The 24,767-nt window shown below is 36.1% G+C and overlaps 1 protein-coding gene across 3 annotated transcripts in view; it reads right to left on the bottom strand.

The window, feature by feature from the left end:
* SMARCA5 (SWI/SNF related, matrix associated, actin dependent regulator of chromatin, subfamily a, member 5) overlaps positions 1 to 24,453 on the bottom strand; it is a 43,991-nt gene extending 19,538 nt beyond the window's left edge. The window contains exons 1-10 of one of the 3 annotated variants that reach the window (XM_036892163.2): positions 23,829 to 24,453; positions 18,717 to 18,791; positions 13,902 to 14,068; positions 11,600 to 11,700; positions 10,071 to 10,171; positions 9,079 to 9,258; positions 7,690 to 7,845; positions 7,451 to 7,582; positions 4,936 to 5,004; positions 1,155 to 1,264 (exon numbers count right to left, since the gene is read on the bottom strand). In XM_036892163.2, coding sequence (XP_036748058.1) covers positions 1,155 to 1,264; positions 4,936 to 5,004; positions 7,451 to 7,582; positions 7,690 to 7,845; positions 9,079 to 9,258; positions 10,071 to 10,171; positions 11,600 to 11,700; positions 13,902 to 14,068; positions 18,717 to 18,791; positions 23,829 to 24,002 — 1,265 coding nt within the window. In that variant the 5' untranslated portion in view covers positions 24,003 to 24,453. Of the gene's footprint in view, positions 1 to 1,154; positions 1,265 to 4,935; positions 5,005 to 7,450; positions 7,583 to 7,689; positions 7,846 to 9,078; positions 9,259 to 10,070; positions 10,172 to 11,599; positions 11,701 to 13,901; positions 14,069 to 18,521; positions 18,545 to 18,716; positions 18,792 to 23,828 lie in introns of those variants that run through there. The other 2 variants (XM_036892164.2, XM_057502660.1) reach the window with 2 other exon arrangements.
* Between the last annotated feature and the right edge of the window lie 314 nt (positions 24,454 to 24,767).

Here is a 24,767-nt window from a genome sequence, read left to right as displayed (position 1 = left end):
GTCTGTGATTTGTCTTTCCTTAGCAGTGACTTGGTTTTGGTACTTTAGAGCCATATAGACAAACCTAATTATCTTTGCTACTCTATTAAAGCCTTTTCAAAGTTTGGAGAATACTTAGGATGATCTACTTTCTACAGTATTCCTTTCTTCCCTGGATAACATGTCCATTTTTTTACATTATATCCTTTCTGTCTTTTTACCAACTCCACCCCCTTGCAAATACTTATCAAAACTAAGTATGAAACTGAATACACTTGAGATGTGGTGTAATCAGTAGAGAATAGGGTGACTATTTTCCTTCTTTGAACATTGCACCCACATTAATATATGCTAAGGTAACTATCTCTTTCTGCAGCCACTTCACATTATTGATTCATGTTGACCTTTCTATTTATAAAAAAAAAATGTAACACTATCCGTGTTGAGCTTTCTATCTACAAAAAAAAATTTAACACTAAGTCAGTGGTTCCTAGCCTTTGGATTTCCTATGCCAATAAAACCTTAAAAGAAAAGGAAAAAGCTAAAAAGGAAAAACCTTATAATGTTTTCAACTTTATTTTGCCTTATACAGCTATTTTAAAATAGCTACCATGTATCAATCATCATGATAATTTCACAAAAAGATACTGTATCCTGCTTAAACAAAACATTAACTCAGAGAGTATTTGAAATTAAATAAATGTAGCTTTATTAATTAAATGTAGTGAAAAAGTTTCCTCATATACCTACAAACAATCTCCCAACTTCATCAGAGACTAGCACTAATCCGTGATCCAGTATTTATGAATCCCCAAGTTAACCACAGGTCTCACCTCTGTGCCACCACAGCTTCTTTTTTAAAAACCTACTCTGAGTAAAGGGCTTTATGTATATACCCCTGTTTAATTAAAGGAAAAGTTTAACTTTTGGATTCATAAATCTTCCATCCTGACAGTACAGTAAGATTCTGAGAGAGACCACCTAACAGTTTCAAGACTTCATATAATAAATTTGATTAGCTATGAATAAGAAATGCTATGTTGTATGAACAGAGAATTCTTCAGGTGTGTTCAAACCAGAAAAAAGGAATTTCTTGAAGACACAAATTGTGAAAACAAAATAAAAATGGAAGTGAAGAATCAACAGCAATTTCAAAAATATCTCAGAACACATACCATTCCCTCTGCATTTTGCTGAGACCCACATAGATTTTTACTTCCTTCTTTGGAGGCAAACTCTTTTCAACATCAGCTTTGATTCTTCGAAGGAGGAATGGGCGCAATACCTTAAGCACAAAAAGAAATGAAGTTGACTTTATCTTTAATATGAGTGATATTTGGATCTCAACATTATCCATTAAATAAATGGAAAAAAAATTTTCTGCTTGAATATCAACTGGTTTGTAGGACTCTACCTTCTAAATATATAATAATCTATTATTACTCAATTCCTGAATGGTAATAAAACAAGATCATTATTTACTCAATATATGTAGTGGGTATATACTTGCTATGCTGTCATTAAATACTAAAAACAACAGGAAATTTTAAAGATGATGTTTTCAATACTTACTGCCTGCACAAGGTTAAAACAATTTGCAGTAGTCCCTCTTCATCTGTGGTTTCATCACATTCAGTGGTTTCAACTACCTCCTGTCAACTGCAGTCCAGAAGCAAATCCTGCCTCCTGACGTACTGTCAGATCAGTAGTAGCCTAGCACTACATCACAATGCCTACATCATTCACTTCACTTCCTCTCATCATTTTACCATCTCATATCATCACAAAAAGGGTGAGTACAGTACAGTTAAGATATTCTGAGAGAGACCACATGCACATGAATTTTTATTGTATATTTTTATGGTTTCTATTTTATTACAGTTATTGCTGTTAATCTCTTACTGCACCTAATTTATAAATTAAACTATCATAGGCAAGTTATGTATACAGACATTATACATATATATGGTTCAGTACTACACATACATTAAACAGCCACTGGGGGTCTTGGAACATATACCCCATGAATAAGGGGGGACTAACTGTACCTGCATGTAAATTGTCTGATATGTTAATGAAATGGCTAGGTCCATATTACAATGTCTTTCTGGTTAGCTTTTAAACTTACTATCTCTTTCTTATAAAGGTAGACCATAATGCATATAAAATCATAACTACACAGTTCAATAAATTTTTATCAAGCAAACATACCCATGTAACCAACCATCATCTAGATGAATAGAATATCCCAGACATCTTTCTTGTAATATTCCCAGTCACTATCACCACTTTCCTTCCCACAGGTAAGCAGTATTTTTACTTTTTAACATCATAGATTACTTTTGCCTGTTATTAACTTAATGCATGTACAGTCTTTTATTCAACATGTTTTTGGGACACATCCATGTTGTATATAGTAAGCAGTTCATTTATTTTCATAAAATAGATCGTAACTTACAGCTATCTTCCTTTGATTTATACTAGCTTATAAAAATACCATCACCACAAAACAAATACAAAATTGGTGAAAAAAATTAGCAACACTTGCACAGTCGCAGGGGGGCCATCAGGTGAGAAATTGGGGATCAACAGAGGTGAGGCTTAGAACCTCCCCCTCCCCCCTGTTTTGAGAGAAATCTTCTGCATCCGTGGATGTTTTGTTGCCCTTGTCTAGCTTGGATTAATACTTAGTCTATAGGCACACACCTGATCATCTACATTTGCCCTCTTACAGCACTAAACTATGTTTTCTACCTTTATCTTGCATCTACCTACCACTTCAGCATTTTATTAAAATAAAAAAAAATAATAATAATAATAAGGGAGAAATGTGGGATTCACATATAAATCAAGTATAAAAACCAAACAAATAATCATAATTGACCTGATTGTTTATAGTTCATGATGCATGATCAAAACCGAAAGTTTCTGTGATGACTGCCCCTGCACTGTTCACCATGTAAGAACTTATTCACTATGTAAGAACTTGTTCACCATGTAAAAACTTGTTCATTATGCTTCAGAAGATTGGAGACTGTTGAGAATTAGGCTTGGGGTTGATTAATGATTGTGCATTGAGTCCCCTATACAGAATTTTATTGTTGTTAACAACCATATGATCAATAAATATGAGAGATGCCCTCTCAAAAAAAAAAAATTAGCAACACTTCTCTAATATCATTATGTAGGGAAGCTACTAGGGCCCTAGCTGACTGCCAGCACTAACTGCTAGATATATGAGTGAAGACCTTCAGCCCCACTGGCCCTCTTCCAGAATTGCCCAGGCTGGATAAACTCAGGTAAAACCAGCAAAGAAACCACTAATCTGACCCATGAATTTTGGGGTTACTAAAATAAATGCTATTAGATTTTTTTTCTGGGGGGTTTCCATTATAGCAGATAATGGATACATCAAGCAGGAATTATTTCATTCCTAAGTATATCCATGTTGATTCTGAATACCCTTTCATTACTAGACCACAGGAGTTAGAGTGGGAATTTGAAGACAAAGTACAGAAAGGTAGCTACCAGACTCTCTTCTCCCTGATTTGATAAGCATCTTCACACTACTGTCTGAACAAATAGAGATGCCAAAACTGGTTGGTTCTATTGTGTGGGTTGTTTTAGTTTTACATGATATATATGTTCCACAATCCTTTGAGTAAGTAAATCTAAATTGAGTACCTATATGTTTGAATGCCATTTAATTGAAATAAGCTGTCTAGATCATCACCTTAAACATTTAACAAAATAAAATTTCAGTAAATAAGAAGTATTTTATAATTAACATATAAAGAAATAGCCAAAACATTCATAAACTTACTCTTTTCCCCTATTCAAATATCCACTATGAGAAGTATTGTGCTAGGGATACAAAGACAAATATAAGACATGTTTGCTGCCTTTATGTAATCATTTCAACACCTTGTACAAAGTTCTGTAATGTTAGAATGCCCGAATTATTAAAGACAGGGTACACAGGAGTCTCTAGGCTGGCCTCAGCCTGGGATTCGGTGGAAGGTGACATCACCACTGAGTACTGGACCAGGTATTAGTAAAGAGGGTGAGAAGAGAGGTCCCAGATGTGACAGAAATGATGAAGACCAAGATCAGAATTAGCACAATGTTTACAGAAAGTGACAGTTGGGTCAGCAATTTTAGCAAATTAAAGCTTGATATAAAAAGTGAAATAGATGTCAGAGAATGTTAGAAAGGTTATATCACTGTGATAGGGGAAATTTTTGGCCCCAACGAGGGACATCTGTAAAGCCTAGAAACATTTTTGGTTGTCACAAATGGGTCCATACTACTGGCATCTAAACAGGAAAAATCACCTTCCCTGTCCCCATCAAAATCATCCAGACAGAAATGTCAACAGTTGAGAAACCGTGAGTTAGGTCATGAGAGGCCTTTTATGCTATAAACTATAAAGGTCTGGCTTTATGCTGTTGGCCAACGTATCTTAATCTGGGGTCTGTCAGAAAAATACCTATTAACTTTTACTTGTGAATCTTCATAGAAAGCAGCAAAGCTATAAATCACAGCAAAAACATTTCAACTCTGCTCACAAAGCACTATTAACAATTGCTTAGTCACTGGATTTAACAACAGATGGACCTTTTCAGAACTGAATCTGTTAGATTCCTCTATGCAATGTAAATAGAACTAAGCTTTGAAAACTTGTAATAGTCCTTATACAACTTTTTCCCCCACTGAACTTTTTTTTAACCCTAAGGAATTACTTTTTCTCTTAAGTTAGATTCCATCCTAGACTAAAACTGCCATACATTACTTCCTCCCCCCATTGTACGATTAAACAATTGAGTGGCAGGATTCAAACAGATCTGACTCTAAAGCCACTATCCTTTATGTTAACAGAAAAATAATCCACTAACTTAAATCTTTCATCATTTTTCCCCATTAGAAATATGCTTAACCCTATTCCAAAATACTCACCATATGAAGCCTTTCAACTAGCTTTTGATCCCCAAGGCAATTATTTGTATCAAACCAGGAATCAAAGTCCTAGATTAACAAACAAAAAAATATATTAAGACCAGATAATACTAAAAACAGAAACTCTATTATGCTAGATATAACGATGATTTCGAGTTGTAAACTATAAAATTCATTTATTTCAATCCTTGGTGTCACTGTTAGCAATTATTAGTATTTTTTATTAAGGTATCATGATATACACTCTTATGAAGGTTTCACAAGAAAAACAATGTGGTTATTACATTCACCCCCATTATTGAGTCCCTCCCCATACCCCACTGCAGTCACTGTCAATCAGTGTAAGATGCCACAGAGTCCCTATTTGTCTTCCCTGAGCTACAGTCTTCCCCATGACCCCACACACACCATGTGCACCATTCATGATACCCTACAATCCCCTTTTCCCTCCCTCCCCACCTGCCTTCCCCTTTGGTAACCACAAGTCCCTTCTTGGAGTCTGTGAATCTGCTATTTTGTTCCTTCAGTTTTGCTTCGTTGTTATACTCCACAAATGAGGGAAATCATTTGGTATTTGTCTTTCTCTGCCTGACTTATTTCACTGAGTATAATACCCTTTAGCTCCATCCATGTCGTTACAAATTGTAGGATTTGTTTCTTTCTTATGGCTGAATACTATTCCATTGTGTATATGTACCACCTCTTCTTTATCCATTCATCTACTGATGGACACTTAGGTTGCTTCCATTTCTTGGCTATTGTAAATAGTGCTGCGATAAACATAGGGGTGCATATGTCTTTTTGAATCTGAGAAGTTGTTTTCTTTGGGTAAATTCCTAGGAGTGGAATTCCTGAGTCAAATGGCATTTCTATTTTGAGTTTTTTGAGGAACCTCCATACTGCTTTCCACAATGGCTGAACTGGTTTACATTCCCACTAGCAGTGTAGGAGGGTTCTCCTTTCTCTGCATTCTCACCAGCATTTGTTGTTCCTATTCTTTTCTATGTTGGCCATCCTAACTGGTGTGAGGTGGTATCTCATTGTGGTTTTAATTTGCGTTTCCCTGATAATTAGTGATGTGGAGCATCTTTTCATGTGGATGTTAGCCATCTGAATTTCTTCTTTGGAGAAGTGTTTGTTTATATCCTCTGCCCATTTTTTAATAGGGTTATTTGCTTTTTGGGTGTTGAGGCATGTGAGTTCTTTACATATTTTTGATGTTAACCTCTTGTCAGATATGTCATTTACTGTTAGCAGTTAATTTTAACGCTGGCTTAAGAATCATACTACTTCCTAATAAGCATTTTTTTCAATGTCAAGATGACAAGTTTCATAGTGAAAAGAAAATAGCTGGAACGCAAGTTTTATAGAATTAGAAAATCACTGTTCTTGAAAAAATTTTTAATTTTAACTTAAAAATTAAAAAGTAAGATCACTATAGTTTGTTCTCTAAGGCCACTCAGACTACTGGTGTCTAAGGCTATGGCACTTTGAATTAAACTTACTAAAAGTGCAACTGAGATGAACAGCATTTCATTAGTATTTGGGTAGGCTGTGACAAGAATAGTTTTCCTATCACTACCTCTTGAGCATATTTATTTGCTTTGTTGTAAAATTAATCTTAAGATTGACTGTATTAACTAAAACAAAGTTTTAACAGAGATTAGTGTTCAAATGAATGTCAGTGAAGAGTAAGAAATTACCTCAAAAACATCAAAATACATAAAAGCAGAACTAAAACTTTCAGAGATTGACTAAATGTCTTTCAGAAACAAGTTTCTCTATTTTTAAAAAATGATCCTTAAACACAACAAACCAAAGTTAAAATCTTTTTAGAACTTATTTGAATAAATATAATAATATAGTTACTCAAAGCCACAAACATGTACTTCAGCCATGGGAACAAAAGATTCAAAAATGACTTCCGGTCCATCAAAAAAATGAAATTACTAGTAACATAGACTCCTAACATACATATTATGCTCTTAAGTACAACCAATAGTTCAAAATAGCTAATTAACCATTTCTATCACTGCAAATAAGCTATTAAAGGTAAAGATCAGGTTCTATGTTAGACCATAAAAAAAGAATGGCTGGCCAGATTTCTCCAAATTTGACAGCCATCTTGGGGAGAGGCCATCTCTGGGACTTAAAACAGTCAACGGAAATGCACACAGTCATTTAGGGAATACCCCAAGCAGCACCTTAAAAACTTAAGGGTGCCCACCCAGAGTCACTTAAACAGGCCAACATGACACCAAAAAGGAAAGCTAATCTATGACATTCTAGAAAACAAAAACAATGATTTATAAAATGATGTTGAAATCAAAAGGCAAAAAAGTAAACTCTCAGGATATATAAAAAATGTGGTAGGTTACCAAAGGCTCTAACTATATAAAAGCCTAAAAAGGTGACTACCTCAGGCAATGCTAAAAGGCAAGCCAATTCTATTACAAAAATGGACAGCATTAAACAAAAACATTATTCCAAGCAGAAAACAGTAAGAAATACTTACATCAGCTGAATTAAAGACATCTGGCAACAAAAAATTAAGAAGTGACCAGAGCTCATGCAAGTTGTTTTGAAGAGGTGTTCCAGTTAATAATAATCGATTTGTAGTCTTGAATTCCCTCACTATTTCTGATAACTGAAAGAACCAAATTCAGTCATTAGAATATTCTGTAGAATATTCTGTATATTGATCAAATTCTAAATGCAGGTACAAATGATTTTCACATTTAAATACCAAATTACCTTAGACTTTTCATTTTTGATCCTGTGAGCTTCATCTATAACTAAGTACCTCCAATTAAACTTTTTGAAAACAGACTTCTCTTTTATAAGCATTTCATAGGATGTTACACATACATCCCATTCTCCTGGTAATAAAACGTCCCTGACAAAAGCAGCCTGTATAGCAAGAGAAAAAAATTTAACATACAGAAAGTATATATTAAATTTATTGATGACAATATATAATATGTAAAAGGGAGTGGGAGTATTAAAAAGGGATAGTGTCATCTATAATATGCAAGCATCTAGAAACAACTCAAATTAATAATTTCAGTGTCAGAGCCACTTAATAAATAAAATAATTGACAGAATTAATCAGTGCAAAATTCTATAGGCTCTTTATATATATTTTATTAAGGTATCACTGATATATACTCTTATGAAGGTTTCACAAGAAAAACAATGTGGTTATTACATTCACCCTTATTATCGAGTACCCCCCATACTCCATTGCAGTCATTGTCCATCAGTGTAGTAAGATGTCTATATGTTAACTCTTCAAGTATCTTTTTTCTTTGATCCCACCAGGTATTGAAATTCTTAGGAGACAGGCTGAGGCAAAGGAAAAGGGGATTTCTGACATAATGACAGAGAACTGAAGGATCGTTTGCAGTAAACATTTTCATTCTTCATGTTTATAGATCTATTAAGACACTGATATTCTTCTCACTTTACAGGTGAGGAAACTAAAGCAAAGAATAGTTAAATAATTGGGCTGTAAAACAGAAAGCAATTTGGTAACTTAAAATACCCAAAGTATCTATAAAAGGGAAAAAGTGAAATCTAGAATCATCACTGATGGACAAATGAAGGCGTAACAAAATCTCATACATAATCTTTCAACATAATTAGTAAAATTTTAAGTCTGATCTCTGTATTAACAGTGTCATTATTTCCATTTCTTCTGCAAAAAAGAATGTGTCAATTGATCAACATTTTAACTTATTTCAATAGGTATCATACCAAGTCATCAAATACTATAGTTGACTCAGTCCATTGTTAACAACTACTATTCTGTTACCAGTATATACTTCAACCTAAAAATATGGCTCCTTAAATTTCCAAACACCTCACATATGCAAAACTTTTTAAAAATAAGACAATGCTTCCACTCATGGAAACAAAAGAAACTATATTTTTGTACCATTCTACAGTCTACATTCCTTTTCCTCAGTATGATTCTTAACCACCAAGTCAAAATCACATTTGTAAATAACTAATATTTGTGAAGACCAAGTTTATTATTGGGTCCCTTCTCTTTTCTCTCTCCTGTAGCTATCTCCCTTCCCCAAAACCTAAATTCAAATTATTTTTTAATACTCAAAATGTAATGAAATACAAGAAACTTACTCTTTGTTCTTTATCTCCTATCAAACAAACAGACCTAAGTGTTGGTACCCATCTCTTGAATTCACTCATCCAGTTGTGTAATGTAGATTTAGGAACCAAAACCATATGAGGACCAGGAATGTTTCTATAGTGTTTCATATACCCAAGAAGAGAAATTGTTTGAAGAGTCTTTCCCAGACCCTGAAAGATGGAATAATCACAAAGCAATGAAAAACAAAAACAAAATAGACTTCCATATTTATACTTCCTGATATATGTAAGAGCATTTTTAAAAAAGCTGTGTGTGTTTACAATAGCTAACAAATGGCAAAAACTTGGTATGTGTCAAGTCTATGAGTGTTATGCCATTTAACCTTCACAGGTCTATGAAAGTTACTGTTACCATCCTCATAAGGCCCAGAAGTTTCTTAAGTGACTTTCCCACAAGGACAATGGGCAGGGCTTTCCCACAAGGACAATGGGCAGGGCTAAAAGTGACACTCATTTCTCCTGAGTCCAGACTGTCTTCAAGGAATTAAGTATTTTAGCACTACAGCTATATGGAGACTTAAAAACATTTACTGTATAACTACTAAGTACTAAGCAAGAGATAAAACATTTTGTGAGATAGAACTGTATAAGCTGGCATGCTGGAGAAACTATTGATGAAGAATTAAACATTCAATTGATCCCAACTGTGTATATTACATGAGTGGGAGGAAAATGGCCAAATCATTATACTACAAAAGTCAACCAAAAGCATGTTTCTCAAAATGCATTATTTTTAGATTAAAGTTTCATAGATAATAATTCCTCACAATTGAAGCATAGATCCTGCTTATGCAACTTAAGTGAACTACTTGCACCAGTTTGCAGAGGATTAGTTTGCTAATAACAGTTCTATATTATCAACAAGAACTATGTGATATACTGCCTTAACTTTTACAAATTTAATGATATAAAATATTTTAAATTATAAAACATAACCTTATAGAAATCTACCTAACACATACCATTTCATCAGCAAGGATACCATTGATGCCATTCTCATACAAAGAAATGAGCCAATTTAATCCTCGAACTTGATAATCTCTCAGTTTACCCCATTTTACATCTAAAAACAAAAACATACAATGCACATTTTAAAGACAAGAAACACAGGTAAGCTACAGTTCCCTTCATCTGATACTGTGCAGTTTAACTTGGGCCTACATGTATGTGTTCACTCTGACTTTTCTGTTTTTAAGTTCCAAGTCACTAGAAGTAGCTGCTGTGGTCTGGAGTGGAGAAAGAGTGGATGGATATGAGGATAACTAAGTGTTGGAAACATGACTGCAGCCATCAGAGTACCCACCCCAATCACTCAATTCCTTTGTTACCCATACACTAGGGCCTATGGAGTCTTTGGCCTCTTTATTTCCTTTTTTGATGTCATCACAAGTGTTTCTAACCAAATGTTTTTACCTTCCATAATGCCCCAAACAGAGGTTCTCTGGGGATTTTGTTTTCCTCCTAACAAAGTGGAAATAGGAAACTGTTTTCCCTTTATCTCTTGCAGGGTTTACTACATATTTCCTACCTCAGAAATAATAACTAATTATATGCACCACAATCAGCTGTTTTTCTTTAAAAATGTACATGCTGTGTCCTATCCCCTTTTGAAAAACACTGCTTTAAGATGAAAAGCTAACCAACACTAGGAAAATTAATTACAGCAGAAGAATTTGAAAAAGAGATAACCCAAATAATTCAAATTTCCTTTTCCCCTTGTACAATTACATCTGGCTATGGCCTTGACCTTCATGAAAAGAAATGGAAAATGGGTACTCTAATTAAAAATAATCTGAAAGTACACATTTTAAATAGATTGCTGAATTTCTAACTAGAGCCTACCTTGCCTAAAGTTCAATTTGGCAAGAGTTCAAGGCTACAATTAACTGAATAACAATCCAAATTGTATGTCCCATACTGACCTTTATAACTTCATTTTGTTGTTCACAACCACTACAATCACACAAACTAGTCATCAAGTGAGAAAGAGGAAGGAGGTAAGAAAAAAACGTAGGCTTCATTTAAGACAAATATGCTACTACCAGACAATCAAGATTATGTATAGGTAAAACTTACACCTGGTTAACAATACTCTCTTTGGAAAACCATTAATAATAGGCACATTTCAGAAAAAAGTTCAAAACAAATTAAACAAAATCAGGAGATGAGTAAACACGTCTTTAAATGCCTTTTTGTACACATTTTTTTAAAAATGTGGGACAAATGTAAGGCAAAAAACATTTGTAGTTTTTGCATTCAGGCAACAACAATCGTAATGGCATTTTATGGCCCTCTGAGATACAGCACCACCATCATACCAAAAAAAAAAAAATCTTTTAAGTCCATTTCATAATCAATAAATTTCAAAACATTAATAAAAATTCCCTTTATAAATAAATTACAGCCAAGACAAATCTAAAACATTTGCCAAAGGATTTCTCAATAAGAGATTAAAAAAAAAAAATCAAGTAATTAAGTAAATGTAACATACATGATGGAGAGTCTTCAAATCGAGTGCAAACGTTGGTTGCTTTGGAGCTTTCTGTTAATAGTTCTTCATCCTCCTCTTGCTCTGTTCTACGGTGTCGGTAGCTGTCAGGTTTAAGACAACATTAACTGACTTTTAGCTTTAATGTGAACTATGAGCAACTAGTGATTCAATGTAAATAGTCATGTGGCTGATCAAGACTCCACAGTATTTTAATAAGCATCTAAATTAAAACTAAAAGTAAACAGTAAAAATTATTAGTAAATTTAAATCTGAAATGTTTTTATATGGCTTTCTAAAATATAATTGTTAAAATGTATCTTAAGTTAACCAGACCTGATAAACTTAAATGTGATAATTTCAAGGAAATATCCAGTCAGAAAAATCTCATTAGATTGATGCATCAGAATTACTTAAAACTTTTTGAAATATGCATGCCCAGATTCTACATCCCAAAAGTCAGACACATCCCTTTAAAAAATGATTTTCTCAAGTCATAATGTTGACAGATTTCTTAATCTCTAAAGGTCTCGGGTTAGTAAAACTACTTATTTTCCAATTCTGAAGCTTCCAACTGTATACCTTTAACAAACATTTTTATTTATATTAGCAAACAGTAGACTATGCCACTCTTGTGACCTCTAAATCTCATTTATAGCTTGATTGCTACCAAAACTACATGCTTTGTGGAAGAGGATAGATAACCAGCCTTCCCAGGCAGAGAAGAATTCCTCAGAAATTCAGGCCAAGGCAATAAATAGGCAAGGATCTTCTTGCTTGTTTTAAACGGTTCTAATCAAAATATCTTTTTCTTTTTATCTCTCTGCACTCTTAATGCTGTGAAACCTAGTGCAAAGATCTATCCCCAATCCCAATTTGTTCTCCATAAACTAGGACAGAACTTCGTCTTTTTAATAAAGTCTCTTACACAGTATAGTACAAAGATGTCTGATTATTATGGTTGTAAAACTGAAGATAAAGGTTGGGATGTGCTTTATTACTTCAGACTGAGGAATCATTGCATATATACTGTGGATAATGGAAGGGGGAAAAAAAGCAGCATGTACATCCTTATACTCAAGAACAGTACCTTCACTCTAATTACTTTGCCTAAGCTAACTTTTCATATAAGAAGGTTTTAAGGGTATAGAAAGCTGTCAACCCCATAGTGTTATTCCTCAGTAACAGTAATAAGATCAAGCTTAGTATTTTTATTACATATTTAGTAAAGATTATCTTTATCTTACAGGATCTTAATAGAAGTGTGTCTTTTCATTACATGATACTGACTACCCCATAACAATCTCTATTACAGTAGTCTGCATTTCCAGAGCACAAGACTGATGCTATTTAAACAGCTGCAAACTTCTCATGTCTGAACAGTTTAAATACATCTTAAGTGCAATGTTCTCCCTCACCATGTTTCATACATTTTGAAACAAAAGTCCTCTGGATACACAAAATGGGTAAGGAATAAGACAATAAATTAGAGGAATGCCCCCAATAAAATTAAGGTCCATATTATGCTTGTGTTTTTTGGTGATAAACCGTTCAAGACAGAAACATACTTCCATATTTCTGTAAATGTGCAGAAACCTAACACTACAGCATTTTGTAATAGCCTTTTAGATAACAAAGTATATTTTAATTACTCATCACAATTCATTTTTCACTTTGAGAATTACATATAGCCAATTTCATGGAGATGAGACTGCCCTAAATCGATTTATCATTACTAATTAAATATCCTAGCTTTCCAAAGCACAAAAATTAAAGAAGAGTTTTAAAATTCAACATGTAAGAGTTATTTTACATACAACAAGCTCAGGGTGGCATACAATTTGACCCTTCAATTTATGCAAACACAATTTAATAACAAATATTTAAACTGCTGTGGCACAAATCACAACATTCCACACACCAGAACAGACTTCAGATAAAAGCAATACTCTTGATGTATGTGTGTGGTTTAGGAGACTAGAACATGCCCTAGACTTAAATTCAAGCTTGGATTATTCTAATTACTTCCTGTTAAATGGGCTGCTTAATCCCTTCCCTTGCTTCCTCTCCAAAGAATGGATAACATTTGAGTTCCCTGACATGGCTGTTGCAGTGCACAAAAAAATAAGACATTATATATAATTTTTATTTATTTCAACATGTAGGGCCAGATCCTACAAAACCAAATGGGGCCAAATAAGTAACAGCACTAAAATAATTGTTTTAATTAAGTGAGTTTTATGCTTCTAGCGAAGTGTATCAAAAATAAATTTGGTTCAACTATGAGATATAAACTATTACTCACTCGCCTACTGATAGCAAGTTCTGTTTCTCATCCTTTTTTATTCGTGGGCGCCCTGGTTTCATTTTCAAAGGTGAGGTTGGAGTCTTCTGAGCAGCAGGCTGAATGAAATGTGCAAACAGCTCTGTTTGCTTTAATAAATACTCAAACCTATTTGCTCGGTCAGTTTGCTGCAAAAAATTTAAGACACATTTTATCAGAATATTAATGTAACATCAGAAACCAAAGTTTCAGCATGCCTCCATACAATGAACGCAGCAATAGAAACGAACAAACTATTAACACATGCTACAGCTGAGTTTCAAAAGCACTATACTAAGAAAGCAGCCAAACATAAAAGACTACATACTTCATGATTCTAATTATATGAAATTCTAACTAGTGATAGAAAGATCTGAAGTGGCAAAAGGATGAGGGCAAGAGTAAACTTCTGGGGAATGATAAAACTACATTATTACTGTAAGGCGGTTAGAGTACTGCATGTATTTGCCAAAACTCACTGAATTACAAACTTAAAATGACTGTGTCAATGATACTTCAATACAGTTGATCAAGGAATAGCAAAAAATTAAAACAAGTGAATTTATTCCTAAGTGGGAAAAATACACTGGTCATTCATCAGTTAGGCTGTGCCGAGTATTAAAAAAGGTTATCGAGCTTAAAAAACACCTACTAAGTTCATGAAGTACTCATTAATCCAATGCACCCCTTAATACTGCTTCTTCCTTTCATATCTAACATCTGCTACACTGAAAATTCCGTTGTCATACTAAAGGAATGGAAGAACTTGAAAAAAACTCAAGAACCTTGAAATCAAGTTTTCATAAAAGTAAACAATGAAATCTAGAGGCAAAAGACTTTGTACAGACACACTAACAGTCTGGTTAAAAAAGAAGAAACAAGAATAGCTCAAGAAACAAATCAGTTACTCAAAATATCTGCCTATAAATGTTTAAAAATGTCTTAGAATGAATTACAAAAAGACATTTCACCTAGCAAACACCAGAAGTGTTCAAGTATCAGGAAGGCATGTAGTATTAGTGTTTCATTGGGTCACAAATAACAGTCATCAAAGTAGCCCAGTATGCACAATTAGTAAAAGGCCATCAACTTGCTTCTCCCTGGTGACAAGCTTCACCTTTTTGTTTATGAAGATTACAAACTGCTTTAAATTACATATGTATATGTATGTATTTTGTACCATTTCATTTATTAATTCATATATAATAAAAGAAAAGCTAAGAACATGATGTTGGGGGCTAAAAACAGACTATTCAGTAATTATAATTATAATTATGCTTGGATCAAGATAAATAGGCTCTGGAAATAAATTCAGATAGGTCAGAGCCTAGACATTTTAAGGTAAAAATTATTCTACAGTGCTCAAATTCACTTCTATCAAATGCTTTCAAATCAACATTATCTCTTAAGCAGCCATTCAACAAATACTTCTGTGTGTCTACCAGAAAAGGCACTTTGATTCTTTACGAAATTTTCATTTTATCCAATAGTGAAAATAAACATAAGAGGCAAATTATGTAACATTGTGAGAAGAATGTTTAGAAGTAAAATAAAGGGGAGACTGGAAATGGGAGTGGCACTGAAATCTTCACCAGGATGATCAGAAAAATTCTCACAGGTACCCCTCCCTAATTTTTAGATCTTATCACACGTAATGCTCAAAAACCTTTAATGGCTCTAGATATCTTAATATAGTATTTTTTCAAAATGTGATCCATGACCCATCATATCAAAAATATCCAAGGCTCTTGTTAAACTACATGGTCAAGTTTCAGTTTTACAGGTAGAAAAATCAAGTCCTACTTAATCAAGAAATTAAGTAGAAATTTCACGAGGGTTCTACATAAGAGTCAATTATTTCAAAATTCTCTCCCACTGTTTATCAGTCAAGTAGCAGTGGGGTTATAAACTTGTTGCAAAGAACCAAGGAGTTCAGGACAATATTTACACAGTAAGCTTTCAGTAAAGTACGGCAAAGGTTAGGAGGAAAAACAGAAGAAGACCTTGTTAGTTGAGAATGGGAAGGTAAAAATAAAAATGACTTGAGATTTTAAAGAGGTGAAGGCAGAAAAACAGATTCTAAAAAGAAGAAACAACAGAATTAAGATCATAAGCCTGAAGGACATGAATCATAAAATCAAATGGAGTATTAAAATCAATAGCCTTGTACAAGCTTTTTTCTCTAAAGCAGAAACAATGTGTAGAGACCATCCATGTTGGGAAATAGGAACTAAACTGAAGATAAGCCTGCAGTTTTTTGTGGAGGAAGACTGAAAATAAGGGTGTGGCAGAAATGGAGTAAAAGTTTAATTATAGTAGTAAAGTTTTAGAATAGCTAAATGGATTGTTGAGCAATAAATACTGAAAGCCGAAAGACAGTAAAAACCAGAAATTTAATTTATTCTGGTACCAATCAGCAGTAGTATGATTTAGTTTTCTGAAGTAGTACTCAGCATCCTAAATTCAAAAATTAAGAGTGGATATCAATACTGGTTAGAAACTAGCAGATGAAAAGGGAGCTTGCTTTCAAAACTGTCACAGTCAAGATCATAATACTGAAAAAGGAAATGAAACTAGGAGATTGGAAAACTTGGAAGAAAAGAGGAAAGATTTGCAATAAAGGTGACTATGAAGATGAAAAATATTGTAAAGGATCACTGAAAACCTCCATTAAATAATTAAATTTGTGTCCTAAATACATTTTGCAAAAATATGAAGCGATTTGGAAGAGGCCAGATCTTAACAAAGGGGGCAAACAAAGAAGCCAATAAAATAGCCCATGCAATGGAAGTAAAATGAACTAGGGTGATGGGGAAAAAGATGAAAGAAATACTTATGAGGTTAGACTTGCAAGACTATTAAAATTATGAGGTACTGTCATGGACAGCTTGCGTATATATTAAAAGGAACTTTGTGTGGGCTACAGAGAATGAATTCAGTTTTTGATATTCCATAAAAGGTACCAAAGGGACTTAAATGCCCAACATACAAATGACAATACAATGGTTGGAGACATCTGGGCTGGGCTAGAGATAAATGTTCACAAGTATTCAGTTTGAAGATGGCAGATGAAAACTAATGACAAGGATCTAACTGTCCAAGAAACAATGTCCAGAATGTAATAAAGGGCAAAGACTCAAGTAAATCGGATATCAAGGGAAAAAAACATCTCTCAAAGCAAGTAAAATTTCTGAGGAGTGGTGAACAATGTCAAACACAAGATCAAAGAGAATGAAACTAAAATTAAGCCACAGAATTGGCAATTAGATTCATTACTACAGTTGTAATGAGAGAATCTAAACTGCGAAGGGTTAAAGGCGTGAATGAGAAAGACAGCTGGCAAATACACCTTTTTCTTTAAGTGTGACAGCAAAGAAAGTAGATGGGACGGTTACAGAAATAGACATAGAAAACAGAAATTATATATCATATATTACACATTTTTATATCTACTATGCACGTATGTGTATATGTAACACATATTTTTAGGATTTTGAAGCTATTTAAGGACTCAAAAATATTTACTGATCTTGAGAGTCAAGGGAGAGGGAAAAAGTAAGTTTCAGAAAATACCTGTTAAAATCTATGTGCCAGTTGAGCAAAACCGAAGGTTTCTGTGATGGCTGCCCTTGTACTGTTCACCATGTAAGAACTTGTTCACTATGTAAGAATTTGTTCTCCATGTAAGAACTTGTTTGTTATGTCTCAGAAGATTGGAGACTGACGAAAATTAGGCTTGGGGTGGATTGATGATTGTGCATTGAGCATTGACTCCCCTATACAGAATTTTATTGTTGTTAACAACCATTTGATCAATAAATATGAGAGATGCCCTCACAAAAAAAAAAAAAAAGTACACACTTCCAATGGTAAAATAATAAGTAACCGGGATGTAATGAATATAGTCAAGATATTGTAACAGCTTGGTATGGTGATAGCTGGTGCCTAGAATTGTCATGTGTATAAATGTTGAATCACTATGTTGTACACCTGAAACTAATGTAATGTAATACTGTGTGTCAACTACCCTTCAATAAAAAATAATTATCTAAAAAAAAAAAAAAATCTATGTGCCAGATACTGAGTGCTGAAGACAGGAAGAGTAACACACCATACCTACTCTTAAGAACATACTGTATTATACTGTGCAATAGTGCTATTATTTCCATGTGATTTTAACTTTTTAAGATTCCAATAAAATTAAATTAATTTAATCCATACAAAGCACTTAGAACAGGCCTGGCATATAGTAAACATTCACTGATAACCATCAGTACTATTGAATCTGCATTTACATTTAAAGCTTTTTTAGGTACTGGTTAAATCATGATAAAAAATTTTTTTTCTAAGGAGATAATGTAATATGAGCTGGGATCTTCAAGGATTCAAGTACAGCATCCTGTTCTCTTTGGTAAAGCTCTCATCCATATTGTTAAGAATGCTGTAAGTAATGAGCATATATTACTCTCTTTGTACAGTAGACTACAATGCTAGACAGACGAATAAAGACACTTTGAATAACTAATTCTCTGGTCTGTAACTTCCGTCACTCCCAGACACTAAGTCTTAAAATAAGTGTGTTTACATAGCTCCAGTACTTACATGTTATTATGTGCATTCACATAATACTTCTGTATTTGCTTTACACAGGCAAGGAAGATATGAACATTAGAATCCCATGTTACACATATTTCAAATGGATGTCTGTGGAATTATAAAAATTTATCACAGAAGTTTGGTACATTCAATCACCTAACAAAAGTTATTATAGACTATATTCATATACCTAGAACATACCATTTTTTCTTCATAAGTAGGATCTGGCTCTTGGATTTCTTTTTGTTTTCCAGGAGATGCATCATCAAATACTTCCTAGTAGGAGAGAAAAATCATGGACTCTTCTTCAAGAATAGTCAACACACCATTAATAGATTGATTTCTGCCCCAAACATTCTAGTAATACACGTCTGTCCCAAACTTCCTAGATACTTAAATGGCTGCCATGTAACCTGATAGGACACCCTGATGTTGAGTTAAATACCATGATAATAAACTATTTAAACCATATGATTAAAAAAGATTATGATCTGGAGAAGTGCAAATTGCAGCGCTCCAAAATCTTACAACTACAGACTATTTACTGTTAAAAGAACATATGGGATGTGAACAGTCCCCAGGAATGGGTTGTTTTAATTTGTATGATTTCTCTCAGACTTGATCAAGCTCAGTTGGACAATATTTCCACCATATCATAGATAAGTTTTCACAAATGCCTAAGGTGTCTAACTGGTTTTCTTGGTTTCACTGGAGATGGCTGGTAATTACAGGTATGCTTTGGTTATGTAACTATACTCCTATTATGTTAATGTGTGTGCGCAATTTAATTAGTAGTTTAAAACCTATACATGCTGAAGTTACTCTACAAGAAGATATGTCAAAGAAATAATCAATTAATCAATCTTCCCATGTTTTCTTCCGCCTGCTACTTCTATAGCTTTTCTTCTTCCTTCCTAATTACAACCCTTAAATAGAATTCGTGCCTCATATCAAATTTACCGAGTATCATAATTCTTCCAAGTGGTAAAGATACCTCAAGACAAATGCTGGGCATAGAAGCCACAGGGCATAAATCTTCAAAGAAGTAAAAAGCTAACCTTTGCAAACAATAAGGCTTCTCTCTCACTTACCAACTTTACATTTCCCTGTATGGCCCCGGAAGATGACTGGTTAGCCAGAGACGGGTAAGATTCCTCAAGGGAGGAACAACCTAAGATAGGCACAGTCGCAGGGGGGCCATCAGGTGAGAAATTGGGGATCAACAGAGGTGAGGCTTAGAACCTCACCCCCCCTGTTCTGAGAGAAATCTTCTGCATACGTGGATGTTTTATTGCCCTTGTCTAGCTTGGATTAACACATAGTCTACAGGCACACACCTGATCATCTACATTTGCTCTCTTACAACACTAAACTATGTTTTCTACCTTTATCTTGTATCTACCTACCACTTCAGCATTTTATTAAAAATAATAATAATAAAGAGAGAAATGTGGTATCCACATATAAATCAAGTATAAAAACCAAATGAGTATTCATATTTGAACTGTTTATAGTTCATAATGCATGAGCAAAACCAAAAGTTTCTGTGATGACTGCCCTTGTACTGTTCACCATGTAACTTATTCACTATGTAAGAATTTGTTCTCCATGTAAGAACTTGTTCGTTATGCTTCAGAAGATTGGAGACTGACGAAAATTAGGCTTGGGGTGGATCAATGATTGTGCATTGAGCACTGACTCCCCTATACAGAATTTTATTGTTGTTAACAACCATTTGACCAATAAATATGAGAGATGCCCTCACAACAACAACAACAAAAAAGTACACACTTCCAATTGTAAAATAAATAAGTAACCGGGATGTAATGTATAGCATAAGGAATATAGTCAAAAAATTGTAACAACTTGGTATGGTGATAGCTGGTACCTAGAATTATCATGTATATAAATGTTGAATCACTGTGTTGTACACCTGAAACTAATGTAATGTAATACTGTGTGTCAACTATCCTTCAATAAAAAATAATTATCTACAAAAAAAAAAAAAGATTATGATCTACAGCATCCTAGAACAAAATTGCTTTCAGCAAATGTTTCTTTTCTAATCAACAAAAAGTCTGAAACCAAATTAACAGTATAAAATGTGAAGAAAACATTTTCCCTCTTAATCACAAAACTGCAGTATCTCCTGGGCTACTACACAAATATACACCTGGAAAGTTGCATTATTAGTCATTCTGATTTCCATCTCCTGAACTATTACAAGATATTTACCATGCAACCTAAAATGAATACTCCGTAACTACAATACGATTCCTAAACTGTTAATAAATGTGCTATTCCTGCAAATTTATTCATCCTGTAACATTCAAAGTGCCACAAACAAAAATACCAACAACTTCTATACTGCAAAGTTCCACTCATCCATTAAAAAAGAAAAGCATAAGAACAGGTGATAAAAGTGTAATTTTCCTTAACGATGTACAAATCTATGCTTGACATACCATAGTAAAGCCATGATTTAGAAGTTGGGGGGAGCGGGCATGGAGGGGGGAGCTGTTTAGTACTAGAAGAGGTCAAATGACCTAAATTCAAATCTAACTTCAACTGCTTAGGCCTTTAGGCACCTCTTTAACAGTAAGGTCACAAATCTCTCAACTCCACAAGTAAAAACAAAGCCACCTAGCCTACTTCACAAAATGGTAATGGAAGGTCAAATACACCCTAAAAAAATAATATGTGCTTTTACAGAGTACTTATTTCTTTCAGTTTAAAAAAAAAAATCCTGGACTACAGAGCTCTTGAGGTCATACAATTATTGGTATATAGTGTGCCTATCTATCAATCTAGTCAATAGTGAGAAATGAGGATGAATGAAAGACCAGCTATGTGACATTGCCAAAAAGATAATAATAAAAAACAAGATTACTCCCTTGACCTACCAGTATGCCAGGGCAAAAAGGAAGAATTAATCGAATACACAGAAAAGCTGGCTAACATTTCTGGAAAGGTCAGCCTTTATCAGCAAAAAATTAATGAATGAAGATTTCACTTTTTTCTGATATTGAAAAGACACCGGTATCTCAGGGAGAAAACAGAGCAGGAAGTCCCTTGTGTTAAGTTAATTCTAAATATTCAGGAACCACTTTACAAGTCTACACGCCTAAGCCTTTTTTTCACGTTCCTAAAAATCTTCAACTGCCTATAAAACCCTAGACAACGCACCATCACGGACTCTCTTGTCCCCTCCTGGCACAAGCCAGGAGCTCTGTCCTCTCCCTGGCTCTCCTACCTTGGGCGTTTGCTAAGTTCATTCTTCGACTCTGCAAACAAGAACCCCAGCATCACTATCTTTAATTCTATTTTCTAACAAGAAGAAGAGTTTGCAACTGTGAAACACTGAAGTTGTCAGGCATGTTATGTATGTATGTATGCTCAAACTTAGTTTTTACCAGTGGAACTCTCGGTTAAGAAAAAACAGATTGAGGCACATTTTAAAACATTTTCACACTATAATGTGAAGAGAAAAAAATCAAAACTAAAACCATTCAGTGAAAAAAACCTGTGCAAGATAAAATTACTGATATTCCTATAGAGGAAAGGTAAAAATAAACAAGTCATTCTTCAATAAATGGAACTGTCAAGTATCTTTTTTTGTAAGAATATGACAGGGCAAATTGTGTGGGAAAAAGGTTAGTTTTGGAGCTAGACCTGTGTTCTGTCAAAGGTTCTACTTACCAGAAGACTCAATTTTCCATCTGGCAAATGAAAATAACACTGACTTCATTTGGTATTTGTTACACCAATATTCATACCTAAACTTTAATTCCTTTAATTAAAAAAACAGCTTTAATTTAAAAATAGCAAACGAAAGCCAGTTTAGGCCTTAAATTATTCGGCTTTCTGGTATTGAAGTAACATCTCTGAGACATTGGTTGTTATTCCAATATGACCCTTCTGAGAAGCTGATGAAAACTATAGACATCAGAGAGAATTGCCCATTTACACACAATTTCTTTAAGTGTTACGTTTTCAAACCCCCTTAAGCCATGTAGCAGCAATCCAGGATACAGAGTTCTGCCAAAAGAACCATTTAAAGCCTTAAACAAACAAAAAAAGGCAAAGCCAGACAGGAAACTGAAACAAATCTCAAATCACAACTACAGAATATTAGATATCCTAGTCCACTAAAACCTGCCCTCAAGACTGAAAGTTTTCAAGAACTAGTAACATAATGTTACTCCATCCTAGATTAGATCTTCAGGGCCCAAATAAAACTATTGGGCCAAATGCCTCAATTTAAAACTGCGCTTCATTTCCTTATAGTGTTAATTTTTTTAATTCTCAAGAACTCCTTAATTCTGCATTGAGGTCCATTTTTAGAGCACTATCACCTTCATTTCTTCTATCTAAGGATGGAAAAATCCCAGAAATCTTTGGTATGCGACCATAAAATATCTCAAAACAGATCGAAGGCCAAGAATAAAATTTGGAAGGAGCAAGCACTTTGTTCCCAGACATAGCAAAGTCTTGGAGCACACCCAAAAGACCCGCCTGGCAGTTTTCAAACTTCCCACCCCCGCTGTAGTCACCACGCCCTGGACAGCCCCAACCCAGACGGCAGGCTCGGCAACAAAAGCGATACGAGTTTTTAAAAATAGACCAAAGCCCAAAAAGAGGAATTGCCCAGGACTGAACGCCAACCAACCACCCCCGACTAACTCATTCGTCCGGCCATCAATCCACCCCCACCCCTAATTGAGATGGGAGTTCCAGGCAGCAGCCACCGTCTCGGCCAGGTCCCTCCCTGAGGAACAGGACCTGGGAGGGGCCGCCTCTCCCTCTCGGGGCGGCTGCGTTCCGCTCATCCCCACAGCGCTCTCGGCCAGCCAGCTCTCGCCATTGTCTGCCAGAACAGATACCGCCCCGCAAAGTCTGGGCTGAAGAAAGGCAGGGCGAAGACTTAAGACGCGCTGCTTCTTAACACCTTCCCCATGCCTCCCGTCCACCCCTCACTCCTAAGGTGCATGTCTTCACCGTGCCTTCCCCACGCCAAGTGAACACTAAAACCTGCAATCAGAAATGAGCTAGGGTATTAGGGAAGTTCCGCGGGGGAAAAGCGAGCTGACCCCTCTGGGTCCCAGTAATCAAGAACACTTGTTAACAAGAGCGCTCGAAGATACGGCAAGGTTTCCCGAAGAAACAAGGCAGCTGTGACGCCCTGGCTCATTGGCCCGGCCTGTGTAGGCTGCGCACAAAGGCGCCGAGGATACGGCACCATTGCGGACCCGGGGGCGCAGACCAAGTCTGGGAGCTGAGGGAAGTGGCTCCTCCCCACCGCGGCGCCCTCACCTCCACCTCGGAGTCCGCGGGGCCCGCGCCGGCTGCGGAGGGGGCCGCCTGAGCCACGACGCCTTCGGGGCCGCCTTTGTTGCCGCTGTTCACGCCGCTGGCGGCTGAGGCCGCGGGCTTGGGAGGCGCGCTCTCGGAAGGCGGGGGTGGCGGAGGCTCGGCCGCCGACGACATGCTGTTCCGTCTGCGTCACCCGCCGCTGCCAGAGGCCGGGCCCGGCAGGGATGAGCAGGCGGCCGAGGTCTGGGCGGCTACGTCACAACCGGCTGATGGAGGAGCGAGAGCCCACCGAAGGCCCCCTGCGCCGCGGTTCCGCGACGAGCCTGAGGCAGGCCCAGCAGCCCGGCCTCTCGCGTTGGCCTTCTCTTCCGCGGGGCTACGGCTTCTACCGGCTCTGACCTCACGGCGGGAATCACGTAGGGAGTGGGCGGGGCCAGCCGGGTCACCGAGGTCAGGGAAGGCGGGCTGATTTACAGGAGAGCGGAAGGTTGAGGGGAGGGGAAAGGAGAGCGAACGAGAGACCTACGCGAGGAACTAGCCTCTCTGCCTCCTTTTCTTCTTCTAGTAGATATTATCTATCCTCGCCAGCATCCAGGACACCTACCTACGCCACCGACCTTCAACCCTCGCGAGATTGATAGTTGGCTAATTTCACTGGGTTCCGACTGCGCCTGCGCATTCTTATCGCCTCACCCTTGGCCACTCCCCCTTCATGTTCCCCCGTGGGCTGTAGGGCAAGGGGTGGGCGGGGCCTCGAGGAAGAGCTTGGAGGCATAGGTTTGTATGCTAGCGCAGTCTTACACGCTTTGGTAACGGCCCACTGCCACGGCCGTCTGTGCCTTCTTTGCTGGACAGGCGCTGGGGTCGGTGGCACTCCCTGGAAATGTGCCCAGGTTTTCCGCCGCCTACTGAAACACGGAGACCTGTGCTGGCCTTAAC

Source organism: Manis pentadactyla, chromosome 5 (genome assembly GCF_030020395.1).
Source record: "Manis pentadactyla isolate mManPen7 chromosome 5, mManPen7.hap1, whole genome shotgun sequence".
In the NCBI taxonomy this organism is placed as follows: Eukaryota; Metazoa; Chordata; class Mammalia; order Pholidota; family Manidae; genus Manis; species Manis pentadactyla.
This window is presented reverse-complemented; position numbering and strand designations above follow the sequence as displayed.